Genomic DNA, 14,940 nt, shown 5'->3' with positions numbered 1-14,940 from the left:
GGTCTGCTATTTTTGAAAAATGGAAGAACGACTGACACAGAAACATAGCTTTTTCAGAAAACTGTCAGGATGTATAGAAGACATTTTTAGAATCTGATCTTAGGTCAGAATGGGTTAAGGGGGGCGGCAGTGGCTCAGGCGTAGTAGAGCTCACTATACGAACGCAAGCTTTAAGGACGCCAACGGACCGTGTGAGCAACAGATCTACGAGGGGCGACAGATACGCTGTGATCTTTGCGTCGTCCCCCGGTGTGAACGCAGCCTCAGAGGAGACGGACGGAGGTGCCATCGTCTGCCATCGTGTGAACCAGTGTCGTTTTCATCGCCTAAAACTAAGACGAAAAAAGTTCCGTCGGCCATCTTTTTCCGCTGACGAAAGCTAAACCACACGAGAACTACCCCATGATGACTAAAACTGAGACTAAATACACTGGCAATTCCGTCAACAAATAAAAACTAGACTAAAATGTTAGGAAGGGACTAGTGGACAAGAGATCCAGTATACGTCATTTTACACTTAGTTGCGTGCTGAAAATGGCAGATCTACAAGCTCACAACGCGTCACGCCGTGGGTTTGTAGATCGGCTATTTTCAGCAAGCGAACAAAAAAAAACAGTCATCACGACGGCATCAAGGCCCGCCTAAATACATTTTAGTCACTAAAATATTTTGACATTTACTCGACTAAAACTAGACTAACACTAAACCATTCCAGCTGACTAAAATGTGACTTAAAACTAAATGAAAACTATTCGAGAGACTATACGACTATAAAAACAAAAATGCGCTGACAAAAACAACTCGAGAGGAGACAGACGACGAAGGCGTGCATCATCCATACCTCTTCCTCCTCTTCCTCGCTCTCCTCCTTGATGCTGAGGCTGGGCGGGATGGGCGGAGCCAGGGCCGATGACGACGAGGAGAACGCCGCGTCGGGGACCTTGAACTTCTCCGCCGCGGCCTTGTGAACCTGCTGGGACAGGTCCTCGATCTGGAGGGAGGGGGGGGAGAGAGAGGTACGTTGATGTATGCAAAATGTGTTGTCCTCATTTGACCCATATCTCTATAGGAGCGGTGAGCTGCCGCCATGCCGTGCTCGGGAAGCGCTCAATCTGGACACACACACGCACGCACGCACATACACACAGGTCCTCAATCTGGACATGGACAGGAGAGAGCGAGAGAGAGAGAGAGAGAGAGAGAGAGAGAGAGAGAGAGAGAGAGAGAGAGAGAGAGAGAGAGAGAGAGAGAGAGAGAGAGAGAGAGGGGAGTGGAAGGGAGGGTGGGACTCTGACAAAGAGACGAAGAGATAGAAAGAGAGGGAGAGCGACACACACACACACCGTTAGAGAGTGAGAGAGATGGGGTGAGTCTGGGAGACAGAAACAGAAGGAGAGATAGATAGAGAGAGAGAGAGAGAGAGAGAGAGAGAGAGAGAGAGAGAGAGACTGAAACGAAGGGAGAGAGAGAGAGAGGACAAAGCGATCAGTGAATGGCGAGAGGGAGAGAGACAGATGGAGAGAGAGAGAGAACAGGAATAGAACAGCAGCATATTTGAGACATCAGGGTCACCTTGACATCGCAGAGAACAGAGAGGGAGACGTTTAGCACTAAACTACAGACTGTTGTAACTACTGACATCGCAGAGAGGGAGACGGTTAGCACTAAACTACAGACTGTTGTAACTACTGACATCGCAGAGAGCAGAGAGGGAGACGGTTAGCACTAAACTACAGACTGTTGTAACTACTGACATCGCAGAGAGGGAGACGGTTAGCACTAAACTACAGACTGTTGTAACTACTGACATCGCAGAGAGCAGAGAGGGAGACGGTTAGCACTAAACTACAGACTGTTGTAACTACTGACATCGCAGAGAGCAGAGAGGGAGACGTTTAGCACTAAACTACAGACTGTTGAAACTACAGACATCGTAAAGAAGAGAGGAAGATGTTTAGCACTAAACTACAGACTGTTGTAACTACTGACATCGCAGAGCAGAGAGGAAGACGGTTAGCACTAAACTACAGACTGTTGTAACTACAGATGAGACGTTCAGCACTAAACTACAGACTGTTGTAACTACTGACATAGAGGGAGACATTTAGCACTACACTACAGACTGTTGTAACTACAGATGAGACGTTCAGCACTAAACTACAGACTGTTGTAACTACAGATGAGACGTTCAGCACTAAACTACAGACTGTTGTAACTACTGACAGAGAGGGAGACATTTTGCACTACACTACAGACTGTTGTAACTACTGACAGAGAGGGAGACATTTAGCACTACACTACAGACTGTTGTAACTACTGACAGAGAGGGAGACATTTTGCACTACACTACAGACTGTTGTAACTACTGACAGAGAGGGAGACATTTTGCACTACACTACAGACTGTTGTAACTACTGACAGAGAGGGAGACATTTAGCACTAAACTACAGACTGTTGTAACTACTGACAGAGATGGAGACATTTATCACTAAACTACAGACTGTTGTAACTACAGACTGTTGTAACTACTGACAGAGAGGGAGACGTTTAACTACAGAGAGGGAGATGTTTAGCACTAAACTACAGACTGTTCTAACTACAGACTGTTGTAACTACTGACTGAGAGGGTGACGTTTAACTACAGAGAGGGAGATGTTTAGCACTATACTACAGACTGTTGTAACTACAGATTGTTGTAACTACTGACAGAGAGGGTGACGTTTAGCACTAAACTACACACTGAATGAATGAATGAATGTTTATTTCAAACTCTTTTAAATGAAATGACAATAAAAATACAAAATATACAATAAATTAAAAGAAAAAAATAATACAAAATATACAATAAATTAAAGGTATATTCAGTGATTTCACTTAATTCAAATATCACTTATTTTTTTGTTTTGTTGTGATAATCCTCTCTACTATAGAGTGTGCTGACCATATAAGGAGTTCCTCCCTGTCCCCAGTTAACCCCTGGGGGTCAAAAAACCTTAGGTTTCGTTTTTGGCTCTCTATCCTGATTGGATGAAAGGCTTAGGTCCCAGCCAAAAACGAAACCTAAGGTTTTTTGAGTGAAATCACTGAATATACCTTTAAAGTTAAACAAAGGCAAAACAAAATATAGTACTTTTAGTACTTTAAGTACATTTTGATGCCGATACTTTTGTACTTTTACTCAAGTACCTTTTCAATTCCGTACTTTTACGAAGTAGTTCTAAATTGCAGTATTGGTACTTTTACTTAAGTAAAGCAATTGAGTACTTTTTACACCACTGCGACGGTCTAACCTTTCTACTGTTTGTCTATGTGTCGCACTAACCTTGGCCTCTCCGAACACGATGTAGATATCGGACGCGGGGCTCTTGAACACGTCTGGCCTGCTGATGACGAACAGGATGCTCTTGGACTTCCTGATGGTGATCCTGGTCACACCGTGCACCGGCTTCAGACCCAGCTTGGACATGGCCTGCACAAATACATGCACGCATGCACACACACAGATATTTAGAAAGGGATATAAGAAATGACGAAAACTAGAAGAAGAACATTTACAAAAACTAAACAACAAACGATTCGTACACACACACACACACACACACACACACACACACACACACACACACACACACACACACACACACACACACACACACACACACACACACACACACACACACACACACACACACACACACACACACACACACACACACACACACACACACACACACACACACACACACACACACACACACACACACACGAATTACAATGACGTGTCTTAGCTCTACTGGATCTCTTCTCCACTAGTCGGCTAATTTTTGTTTGTTGTCAATATACAGTCATAGTTTTAGTCATCATAGCTTAGTTTTGTTTTGTTTTATTTATTATTTAGTTTATCAGTAAAGAAAAGTAGTCTACAAACATGGTCATGACTTGTATGTGCCCGTCGGCCACCGGCCTACTTGGGAACGATGCATGCAACTTGGGAACCTACCCGTTGTCAACTTGTCATAGAACCCGTTGTCTGTCTGTGTCCCTTTTGTGCCCATACTGTATATGGAGATATCTGTAGTATGCACTACCTGTTGTCATAGCACCCATTTTAACTGTCTGTCTGTCTGTGTCCCACATGGAGATCTCTGTATCTGCCAGTCTGCCTGTGTGTGAAGAGTGCAAACTGACTGTGAAAAGTGGACTGGTTAATGTAAGTAATCAATTGGCAGGTGAGGGGTTGCCATGGCAATCAATTGGCTTGGCTGAGGCAGAGGCTGGAAATTGCACAGGTGAGGGGATTTAGGCTGATTAGGCCCACTGGCAGAGCCTGAGCAGAGCCTTTTTATTTGTGGTACGACCGACACGGTACCGGGCACTGCACTCCCTGCGTGTGTCGAAGTTGAAGTTAAACTTCAACTTTAGTGTATTAAATATAATACACTAAGATTCAACGATATAGTAACCCAGAAAACAGCTTTATTGGCGTTCAAAGCGCAACATAAATTGCTCCCTGACTGCATTCAGAAGCTGAGGGGTATACTGATGTTTGAAATAAAAAACATTAAAAAAAGATGTCCATCTGTAATGGTAATGGCAGCAGAAATATGGAATAGTTGTGATAATGACCACACAAATTGCAATTCAATCTATAAATTCAAGAAAATGTTTAAAAGTGATATAGTAGAAAAATATAAAACATCATCATGAACCTCTTATAATGCATTCTTTCCATCTCCATAGGAATAAGTTTAGTAGAATCATATTATGATTCCATTATGATTGTAAAATCTTTTTTTTAATCTATTTAATTATGATTCTACCAAACGTATTAACGAGTTACGCGCATTACAACCGTACACACACACACACACACACACACACACACACACACAGACACACACACACACACACACACACACACACACACACACACACACACACGCACGCACGCACACACACTCACGCAGAGACGTGGCACATTATATAGTAGATGTAATGGTACCTTGCGAGCCTTCTTCTCACTCCTGCTCTGTTTGGGTCGGTTCATGCCGTCGTCCCCTGGAGAGATGGACTGAAACAACACAACAACAACAACCACATTAATGGAGCTCTCGGTGCTGAATTATAGCAGCTCTGGGACATATCCTCCTGGTCCATAATATAATATAACCCATTAAGACCTGTGGCTGGAAACAAATGGTTCCATATACACTCTTTTGTACAAACTTAAAATAGATTTTACAATAATTTTACAATGACTAAATGGGGGTCAAACTGGGGGTCTATGAAATTAAACACGTTGAGAATCACCACTAGAGCCGTAAAAATCTTCTCTTATGGGGGGTCCCTGGCATATCTTTTCAAATGGGGGGGGGGGGGGGGTCTAATTAGTGTCAATTTGGGGGTCCTTGACATGAAAAGGTTTGGGAACCAGTGTTTTATTTATATGATGATTCTATACAGCATCATATAGAACGGAACCTACATTATTTTCGCTCTTATGCCACCAAAATGTGGAACGCCTATGATGATTTCCTGTTTTTAGCTATATAGAAGAGTATATTTGTACGTCTCTAATTGTCTCCACCAGGCCGAAGGCATGTGGGGAGAGTATGTTTTGCACTTCGTCCGTCCGTGTGTGTGTCCGTCCGTCCGTCCGTCTGTCCGTCCGTCCGTGTGTCCGTGAGCAGCTAATCTCGGCCACCGTTAACCCGGTCGATGCCACATTTTGCACACACACTCCCTGGATGCCAACGATGAACCTCTGCCCCAAACTTTCCAGAACGGCCTGTTATAGCGCCACCAGGAGGCCGCTTTGTGCAAAACAAGTTTTTGCACAGTACACCTACAGATTTTGTCCAAACATCACGCAAATTGGTACACAGTCTCTCTAGAGCCATTCAACGAAACCGGTCTTTCAGATTTCTCAGACTCCATCCTGATTGGTTCAGATTGGCTTCCAAAGTTCACAGGAGTGCTCAGTTTCAAACAAAATGCTGCAAATCACAAACACAGTGTGCAATTTCCGTTAAATTATACACGCACATTTTCACTAGGCCGAGGACCACATGCCACAATTTTTTCCTCAAAATCAGCCTCACGGTGGCGCTATAACAGGCCAATTCCTGATTTTAGCTATAACTGCATCGATCTGTATACAACTTATGTATGCACACATGGAAAAACATTGTACCTGCATCCCTCCAACTCGAACCTCCGGCCCAAATCTTCCTCAACAGCCTGTTATAGCGCCACCATGAGGCCACAACCTGACCTGCCCTGGTGGAGACCTGTGCCGATTGGCACTTTGTCTAGTTGTTATGATGAATTGAACATGGTGGGCCCTATTGTAAACAAGTGTAATACTTTATGGTGTCGTCCACTCACAGTTAACAGTTGCTGACCGGCTGTTAGTATTGTGCAATCTTTTTTATAGGGGTTTCTTGTGACCCTACCATTAACATCCTATGGCTGGCAAAATGTTCAAATGTGTCAAATGTTCCTTTTGCTTTAAGTATGTGACATGTCAAACTGGGGTTTTTTCATGATTCTGAATCCATTCCAAGCATTCGTTTTTCACAAAATACACTCCTTGGGCTAAAAGCAGCTATAGCCACTTGCCCAAAATGTGCCCAAAATGTGCTCACCTCATCAAATTTTGTCATGATGTCAATGGCCGTTTTTAGCCCAAGGAGTGTATTTTGTGCAAAACTAATGCTTGGAATGGATTCAGAATCATGAAAACCCCCGAGTTTGACATGTCACATGCTACTTAAAGCAAAAGGAAAGTTTGACATTTTTTACATTTTTGCCTCCCATAGGATGTTAATGTCACAAGAAACCCCTATAAAAACATTTGCCCAATACTAACAGCCGGTCAGCAAGTAGATTCATGAATGTATGTATATAGACAATATTTTAGGCCAATAAAAAATACTATATACCACATTTCCCATCCGTCCATCTCGGCTGCCGGACTAATGCCATATATACCGGAAGTCAGCCTTCAGGAGAATAGCTTTTTTCCCCCGAAGTCTCCTGAACTTGAACACGGTATTCTATGGGTTGCGCCCCGAAAATAGCTGATCTACAAGCTTGTAGATCTGCTATTTTCCCCTGCCCCTTCTAACACTCTCTGCACGTCCCTGGTATAGAGATTGATCATGTATAAAGTCTGGGTGTGATGGAAGCAGCATGCATGCAGGGCTGATCGGGTACCGAGCTGCTTAGCAGTAGAGAAACCCAAAAGAACATTAGCTAATCATGCAGTTGCTAGGCTACGGCATGGAGATGAGGCGCGACAACACGACTACCGGAGACAGTGCACAGTAAACATCCTCAGAAGTACAAGTATACCTCTCTGAGTTACACGTGGTTAGAGAGGTGATGCACCCAATATTCGGCCACAGAAAATATTCGGCAGAAAATGGCAAAAAATGCATTTTCGGCCTATTCGGTTTCAGCCCGAATATAGGCAGAAAATATATCCCCGAATAGTGTATGCAATTAATGCATTCAAAAGAGCTGAATACTGTATGTTTTATGGACCCATAATAGTGATTATTTTTTAAGTTAAGTTTTGCCATAACCATTTATTTTGCCATAAATCAGGTAGCTTTAAAGGTACGGCCATGACAGCAATGGTAGGAAAAAGATTATAGAATATTAATCATATTCGGTTTTCGGCCATGAATTTCCCATTCATATTAGAGAGTTACTAATTACCGTTCATTACAAAAGATTGATTTAATTGATAATATTTTACTGTGTAGCTAATGTTAATTTAGACAGCCAATTCCCATTTTAGTTTTATATGAACACACCATTTAGTTTTAGTCCTATTTTAGTCATCCGAAATGAGAGGATATGCGTGTAACATCATCATCATACCTTCATAAGTTATGCGGGAACTGAGTGGCAAAACTACTTTTCTGGCCTTACTTAACCTGCATTCTGGGCGGGAACCCCTTTTGGTGTTTTAAGTATTATGTGGTATAATTTAGCTATTGGAAAATAGCAGATCTACAAGCTCATAGTGCCACGCTACGAGCTTGTAGGTCTGTTATTTTTGGCCTGCGGGCCTCCTGTCGCCTACCCCATGGTGTAGATCTAAACACAGTACTTAAGGCTAATTGTTAATTAAGTAACCCTCTGGATTTGACTGCACACAGTAATTGTGTTGTTTTATGATGAGTCAAGTGTTTTATTAAAAGGCTCCCACTTACTTGGGGCTCTGACGGTCTCAGTGGCGCCATCTCTGGCTCTTCCAGGTCAGGCACTGACCCCTCACTGTCCGACTCGTTGTAAGAGCCCACTGTATCTCACACACACACACACACACACACACACACACACACACACACACACACACACACACACACACACACACACACACACACACACACACACACACACAGTTACTAATCACAGTAGTAGAGGTAAGGAGATGTGCGTGCACCTTATCGACACTGAAGAGAAAGCTCGTCAAGAGCTCCAGTGGTCGTCAATCAATGCATCAATGAGCTTATAGAATAATGGTCTCATCTTCATCTCAAGGCTAGGTGAACGTCACCTCATAATGCAACCCGTCGTAGACTCATATAGGGCATGACTAGCCTCGGAAACCCGGACGTTTTTATTTCCCAGACGTTTTAGAAAAACATTGTCTGGGACCGAGTTTACTTCAATTCGGCATAGAGTAGCGCAAACGTTGCTCACTCTCTGCTGATTTCTGTTCGTCTGCACCTTTGTTAAATTGACACACACACTATGTGCCATAGAAAGCATATAGGTGGACCCCAGGCTAATAGGGCACTGGTTCTCAACCTTTTCAGGCTATGAACTGTGGACACCCCCAAAGATAATCAGTCTAAATTAGTAGCTTAATGAGTAGCATTATTAAAATGTAATTATATTTTTTGTTATGTCCAATATATTTGTATTTAGTTCATAAAGTTAACATAACTACTGTATAATTAAAGGCATTTGAAATGAAAAAAAATATATATATACTTTTCAGGATTCCAATTAAAAAAATAGCAAAAAATAATTTGGGATTTCAATACGAATAATAGCAAAAAAAATATTTTTGCCCTCTGGAGTTATCCCTAGCGGATCTAGGCATCGGTGGAACGGCACTAAAGTGGTTCTCCTCCTACCTCACCGACTGGACCTACCAGGTTTCCTGGAAAGGTCTGTTATCATCCCCCCGAACCCTCCAAACTGGGGTCCCACAGGGATCTGTACTTGGTCCCCTCCTTTTCTCACTGTACACTAAATCCCTTGGCACTATCATCTCTGCTCACAATATATCCTATCACTGCTACGCCGATGACACACAACTGTTTCTATCCTTCCCCCCCTCTGCCACTCAGGTGGAAGAGCGCATCACTGCATGCCTGGCTGACATCTCACAGTGGATGTCCTCCAACCACCTCAAGCTGAACCCAGACAAGACTGAGCTTCTCTTCTTCCCAGCTAAGTCCTATGCGGGAGCTAACTATTTCCGTAGACAACGCCCTGGTAACGTCTGTCCCAACAGCCAGGAATCTTGGTGTTGTCCTGGACAGTCAGCTCTCGTTCAAAACTCACATCACAGCTGTCACTCGATCCTGTAGGTTCACACTCTATAACATACGACGAATTAGACCGTTCCTCACCCAGGAATCAGCACAGCTCCTAATCCAGACAACAGTCTTGTCAAAACTTGACTATTGTAACTCCCTCCTTACTGGCCTACCAGCATGCGCACTTAAGCCTCTCCAGCTGATCCAAAATGCCGCAGCTTGCTTGGTCTTTAACCAGCCAAAATTCTCACATGTCTCCCCCCTGCTCCGCTCCCTCCACTGGCTCCCGGTCGCTGCCCGCACAGAATATAAAACTCTGATGCTGGCATTCAAAGCAACCAAAGGTATGGCTCCCCCATATCTTGCAAGTATGATTGAACCCTACAAACCCTCCCGCGCACTCAGATCAGCCAACGCAGGGAAGCTGGAAGTACCCTCACTAAAAACGCCGCGACAACGCTGTGGACAAAACAAAACTGTGGAATGCACTTCCCATTGCAGTCAGAACTGCAGCATCACTCCCAATCTTCCGCCGTAGTCTGAAAACCCACCTTTTCAGACTCCATCATGGCCCATAGCACTTACCCTACCCCCTTAGATAGCACTTCCGTAGACTTAGATAGCATTTGATACAGACTTATAGCATGTTATGTAGACAGCACTATAATTGCATTGTATATAGTCATAGCACGCCATAGTACACATGTATAGCATAGTAGTATATATGTATAGTTTCATTATATAGATATTCCACTGTTACTTTCTTAGCTTAGGCATGTTTCATGATAAATGCTTTCATGTGATGTATTCCCATGCTTGTGTTCTTGCTTAATGTAAGTCGCTCTGGATTAAGAGCGTCTGCTAAATGCCTAAATTGTAAATTGGAGTTAGTATGGAAATATAGTGGCCCTCTCCATCGTCAATAATGGTCTAGCCTAAATTGTAAATTGGAGTTAGTATGGAAATATAGTGGCCCTCTCCATCGTCAATAATGGTCTAGAGGCAGATGATTCCTCAGGACGGGAGTGAACCCACAATTCAAACAGACACGTACAGTCTGGTGATGATGTGGGGCTTTCCTTTCATGTTCCTCAGTCCCAGCAGGTGAAAAGGATCAGCGTTAAGGTCGCAGAGAATTCCTTTGAAGAACAATTTGTCCATTATCCTTTCATGTTTATGCACACTGTTTATGCAGCAATAACGCCAAGAAGAACATCAGTGGTCGAAAAAAAGTACTCAATTGTTTTACTTAAGTAAAAGTATCAATACTGCAAGTAAAAGTACGGAAAATGTACTTGAGTAAAAGTACAAAAGTATCGGCATCAAAATGTACTTAAAATGTATAGGGTTGAAGTGGTTAATGTATGAGTAAAAGTACACATTTTGGCTCTTGAGATGGCAGTGGAGTAGAAGTACAAGTATTGGAAATTGGAAATACTCAAGTAAAGTACAAATGCCTCAAAATGTTACTTAAGTACAGTACTTACTAGGTAAAAGCAATTAGACCACTGGTCACGATAACTAAAACACACACACGGTATGTCTCCGCCCAAGCAGCTAAATAGACGACACTATCCAACGCTGCTGCCACATGACAGCTGTTGGAGCATGTGCGCATTTGATTGCACGTGCATTCGAGCGTGCATGTTGTGCATCCGTGCGTGCACGATACTACATCTCTCACGGCATGCACAACCCGGGTCAACTCGGGCCAATGTTGACTTCCACTCCAATAATATCCTTTTCTTCTCGATAACAAAGACGCACATTTAGAGCAAGACTATCTTTTATGCTCCTCCCAGTTCATGAGTAGACGTCTACTATCCAAACGTTATCCAAATCACATTTATTTGCCCACTCTGCACTCTGCTAATAAAATAAAGGCTTCATTCAGGCGTGGAGTCTTATTTGACGGTGACAGTGGTATGGCTGCTGCATCAAAGAGATGGAGAGAGAGAGAGAGAGAGAGAGAGAGAGAGAGAGATAGATGTGATAGTGAGAGAGGGAAGCAGGTCAGGCAGTGCGTGTGTCCTATACAGCAGGTTCAGTTAAAGGGACACTCACAGTGCTGAGGGACAGCTAAAGGGACACTCAGTGCTGAGGGACAGCTAAAGGGACACTCAGTGCTGAGGGACAGCTAAAGGGACACTCACAGTGCTGAGGGACAGCTAAAGGGACACTCACGGTGCGTGCTGAAGGACAGGTTGATCTCCTCAGAGTTCCTGTGGTGGCCGTGGTGGCTGATTGGACAGCTCGTCTGTCTGTCCGTCAGGAGGCGGGACGAGTAAGGCTGGATCTCCCTCGGATTGGAGGAGGAAAACGAGGAGGAGGAGGAGGGGGAGGGGGGCTGGGGCTTTCTGTTGTAGGTGGAAGAGCCGGTTGCCTTCCCTCGAGGCTGCTGTGTCCGCTGACCTGGATGAGGAAGAGCGGTGTCGTCCTCGCTGTCTGTGTCCTCCTCCTCCTCCTCGGCCAGGCTGGAGCCTGCATGGGAACAACAGCAGCATTAACAACAACAACAACAGTCCAAATCTTAGATAAAAGGCCGCTGTCTCCTCTGTGTCTCCCGTCTCTTCTGTGAGTCGCAACGGCTCGCAATGCATTTTCAATGGGAGTCACGTGGTTTGGACGATACAAGCTTGTTCCAGAAGACAGCCAGGGAAGCAAGCTTGTCTCGTCCAAACCACGCGACTCCAATTGAAAATGAATTGTGAGTCGTGCGACACACAGAAGACAGCGGTCTCTTATATGTGTCATGGCGACCTAAAGGCCCCAAACACGCATCACAAACACTATTTTAATACATTACAACATCTGGAGTACTGGACACTAGGTTTGTCTGGTACGGCCCTGTCCTGGTTTGCCTCCTATAACTATATCTATAACATAAGTTATTTTGTCAATCTAGCCGAGTTTGACTCAGACAGACACGACATCGGTTCTGGTATTCGACAGGGCTCAATTGTTGGTCCTCTATTGTTCTCCCTGTACATACTGCCGTTGGGAGAACTTATTACAAATCACGGAGTCAATTTACATTTCTATGCTGATGATACCAAACCATGTCTTTCTGTAGCTCCAGATGATCCCTGTGCTTTAGACCCGTTGTTGACTGTCTAGCATCAAATGCTGCATGGATGAGTGAGAACTTTCTCAAGCTAAATGAGGATAAGACAGAAGTTCTCATAAATCGGTTCTAGTGAGCAGAAAGAGTCAATAATAAGCAGACTTGGCAACCTGACTGTAGAAAGTACCAGTACAGTAAAGAACTTGGGGGTCATTATTGATTCTGAATTGAATTTTAATTCACACATTATTCAACAAAAAAATACATTGAAGCAGCCTTTTGCTTCTACGGGCCGACAGTGTGGAACAAACTCCAACTGTACCTTCGACAGGCAGCCTCTGTAGACATTTTTAAAGAGTGCCACAATGATTGTATTTTTCCAGTTTTTCCATGTGTCTATGAGGTGACTGTACTGATTAGACACCCTGGAGTCGTTTTTATGTACAATGATGTATTCCCTTTGTATTTAGGGTTTCTTCCTGGAGGCTGAACCCTTGACAGTCAAACGTGCCAATGAAAAAAAAAAACAGTAATATAGTGACATCATACTATCAGCCCCTCCCCCAACCCCTCCCCCTTTATCATACAACTACAGCTGCGGGTGCGGCTTAAGTTCAGGTGGATCACCACCCATCAGGCAAACCAGGCATACTTAATGAACTGGTGGGGGTGCACACATAAAAACGACATTTTAACAAATACTGTACACTTTTTGAAAAAACTCCTCCTTATATAACATTAAGACTTGATGATCATGTTTTAGTGTGGAAAAAAATCATGGCATTCCATCTTTAAAGCACAGCTCAAGACCCACTTCTACACTCTTGTTTTGAATTGATCTTTTAAATGTTGTGTTATTCATGTCCTCACTGTATTGCATTACTGCTATTATATTTAATGTTGTATGCCTTGCTTTTCTTTTCTTTCTTTCTCCATTGCTCTGTAAAGCACTTTGAGCTGCATTTCATGTCATGAAAGGTGCTATACAAATAGTTTTATTATTATTATGTTCTGTGTCTTGTCTGCGTTTAATGGCCGCCACAATGCATTTCCAATGGGAGTCACATGGTTTGACCAAACATTTTTGTTTGATGGCTGTGTTCTGCCCAGGAATAGCATGTATTTGCCCCGTATTTACATACTGTAAGAACACTATACTGTATAGGCTATATATCAGGACTGGGGTCACTGGAAAACAACAGCTTCAGCTGATCAGTACTCGTTTATATGATTTAATGTTTTTGCATTTGTCTGTCACTAAAGGTTTCTATGACCCTAATGGAAATAAGCCATAGTTCCTTCTTGGGTTCAATCCTTTTAGCATTGAATTTGTATTAAACTGTACTGCACTGTAAATGTGCTTTTTCTTGCAAACTGTAGGTAAAGAAAATCAATCAAACAATCAATCAATAAATCATTTCTGCAAAACTGCATAAGACTATGCCGTATACTACCGTACAAGTGTACATAGCAACACCTACCCCAAAAGGGGTTCCCGGATTGAAAGGTATAAAAAAAAAAAAAAAAGAGTTCCCATCCTAAAGGTTACAACAAATCACTCACCTCTGCACCTGTCCTGTGGGCTCCGTGTGTGAGCTGGCTTCACCTGGGTGTGGGGCAGAGGGGGCTGACTGTCTGGCTTCACCTGGGTGTGGAGGAGAGGGGGTCGACGATCTGGAACAGGCACTGAGTTTGGAGACCCCCGGAGAACTCCCTGCAGAGACTCCTGGGTGGGCTGGAGGGAGCAGTGGTATAGACAAAAGTACATTTGCTTAAGTACAGGTTCTGGAGTTGTTTCTTTTGCAAGCGCATGACTCATTTAGCTACATTTCACACACGTTTTAAAAACAACTGTACTTTTGACTCCACTACATTTCTTAAAGGGACACTAATATGTTAATGACGTTTAGGAGCTTTAGAACACTTTCCTGGGGGTCTATATGTGTGTAATATGTGGTTTTAGATATTTTAGATTGTAGCAGTGAGCCCAGTGTCTCTGAAGTCATGGACGCTGGGCTCACTTACTTCCTGGACTACATGTTGTCTCAGTAGGACAGCCCTCCCCCTATCCACAAGGAGGAGCAGTGCACCAACATATTATGGGAATTGTAGTCCAGGAAGGAAGTGAGCCCAGTGTCAATTACATCAGAGACACTGGGCTCACTGCTACAATCTAAAATATCTAAAACCACATATTACACACATAAAATCCCCCCAGGAAAGTGTTCTAAATCTTCTGAACGTCATTAACATATATTTTTTTGCAAAAAGGGTGAAGTGTCCCTTTAAACTCTTCCATCGCCACTAGGG

The 14,940-nt window shown here is 43.4% G+C and overlaps 1 protein-coding gene across 1 annotated transcript in view; it reads right to left on the bottom strand.

The window, feature by feature from the left end:
- The window catches only part of nacad (NAC alpha domain containing), a gene marked incomplete at its 5' end in the record, with an annotated part of 31,229 nt that overhangs the window by 1,684 nt on the left and 14,605 nt on the right, over nt 1–14,940 (bottom strand). Inside the window, 6 exons of the mRNA XM_083762047.1 lie at nt 842–991; nt 3,323–3,469; nt 5,003–5,071; nt 8,226–8,314; nt 11,751–12,047; nt 14,194–14,365. Coding sequence (XP_083618173.1) covers nt 842–991; nt 3,323–3,469; nt 5,003–5,071; nt 8,226–8,314; nt 11,751–12,047; nt 14,194–14,365 — 924 coding nt within the window. The remainder of the gene's footprint in view (nt 1–841; nt 992–3,322; nt 3,470–5,002; nt 5,072–8,225; nt 8,315–11,750; nt 12,048–14,193; nt 14,366–14,940) is intronic.

The sequence above is a fragment of the Protomyctophum parallelum genome, assembly GCF_964188405.1.
Source record: "Protomyctophum parallelum genome assembly, chromosome: 3".
Lineage (NCBI taxonomy): Eukaryota > Metazoa > Chordata > Actinopteri > Myctophiformes > Myctophidae > Protomyctophum > Protomyctophum parallelum.
This window is presented reverse-complemented; position numbering and strand designations above follow the sequence as displayed.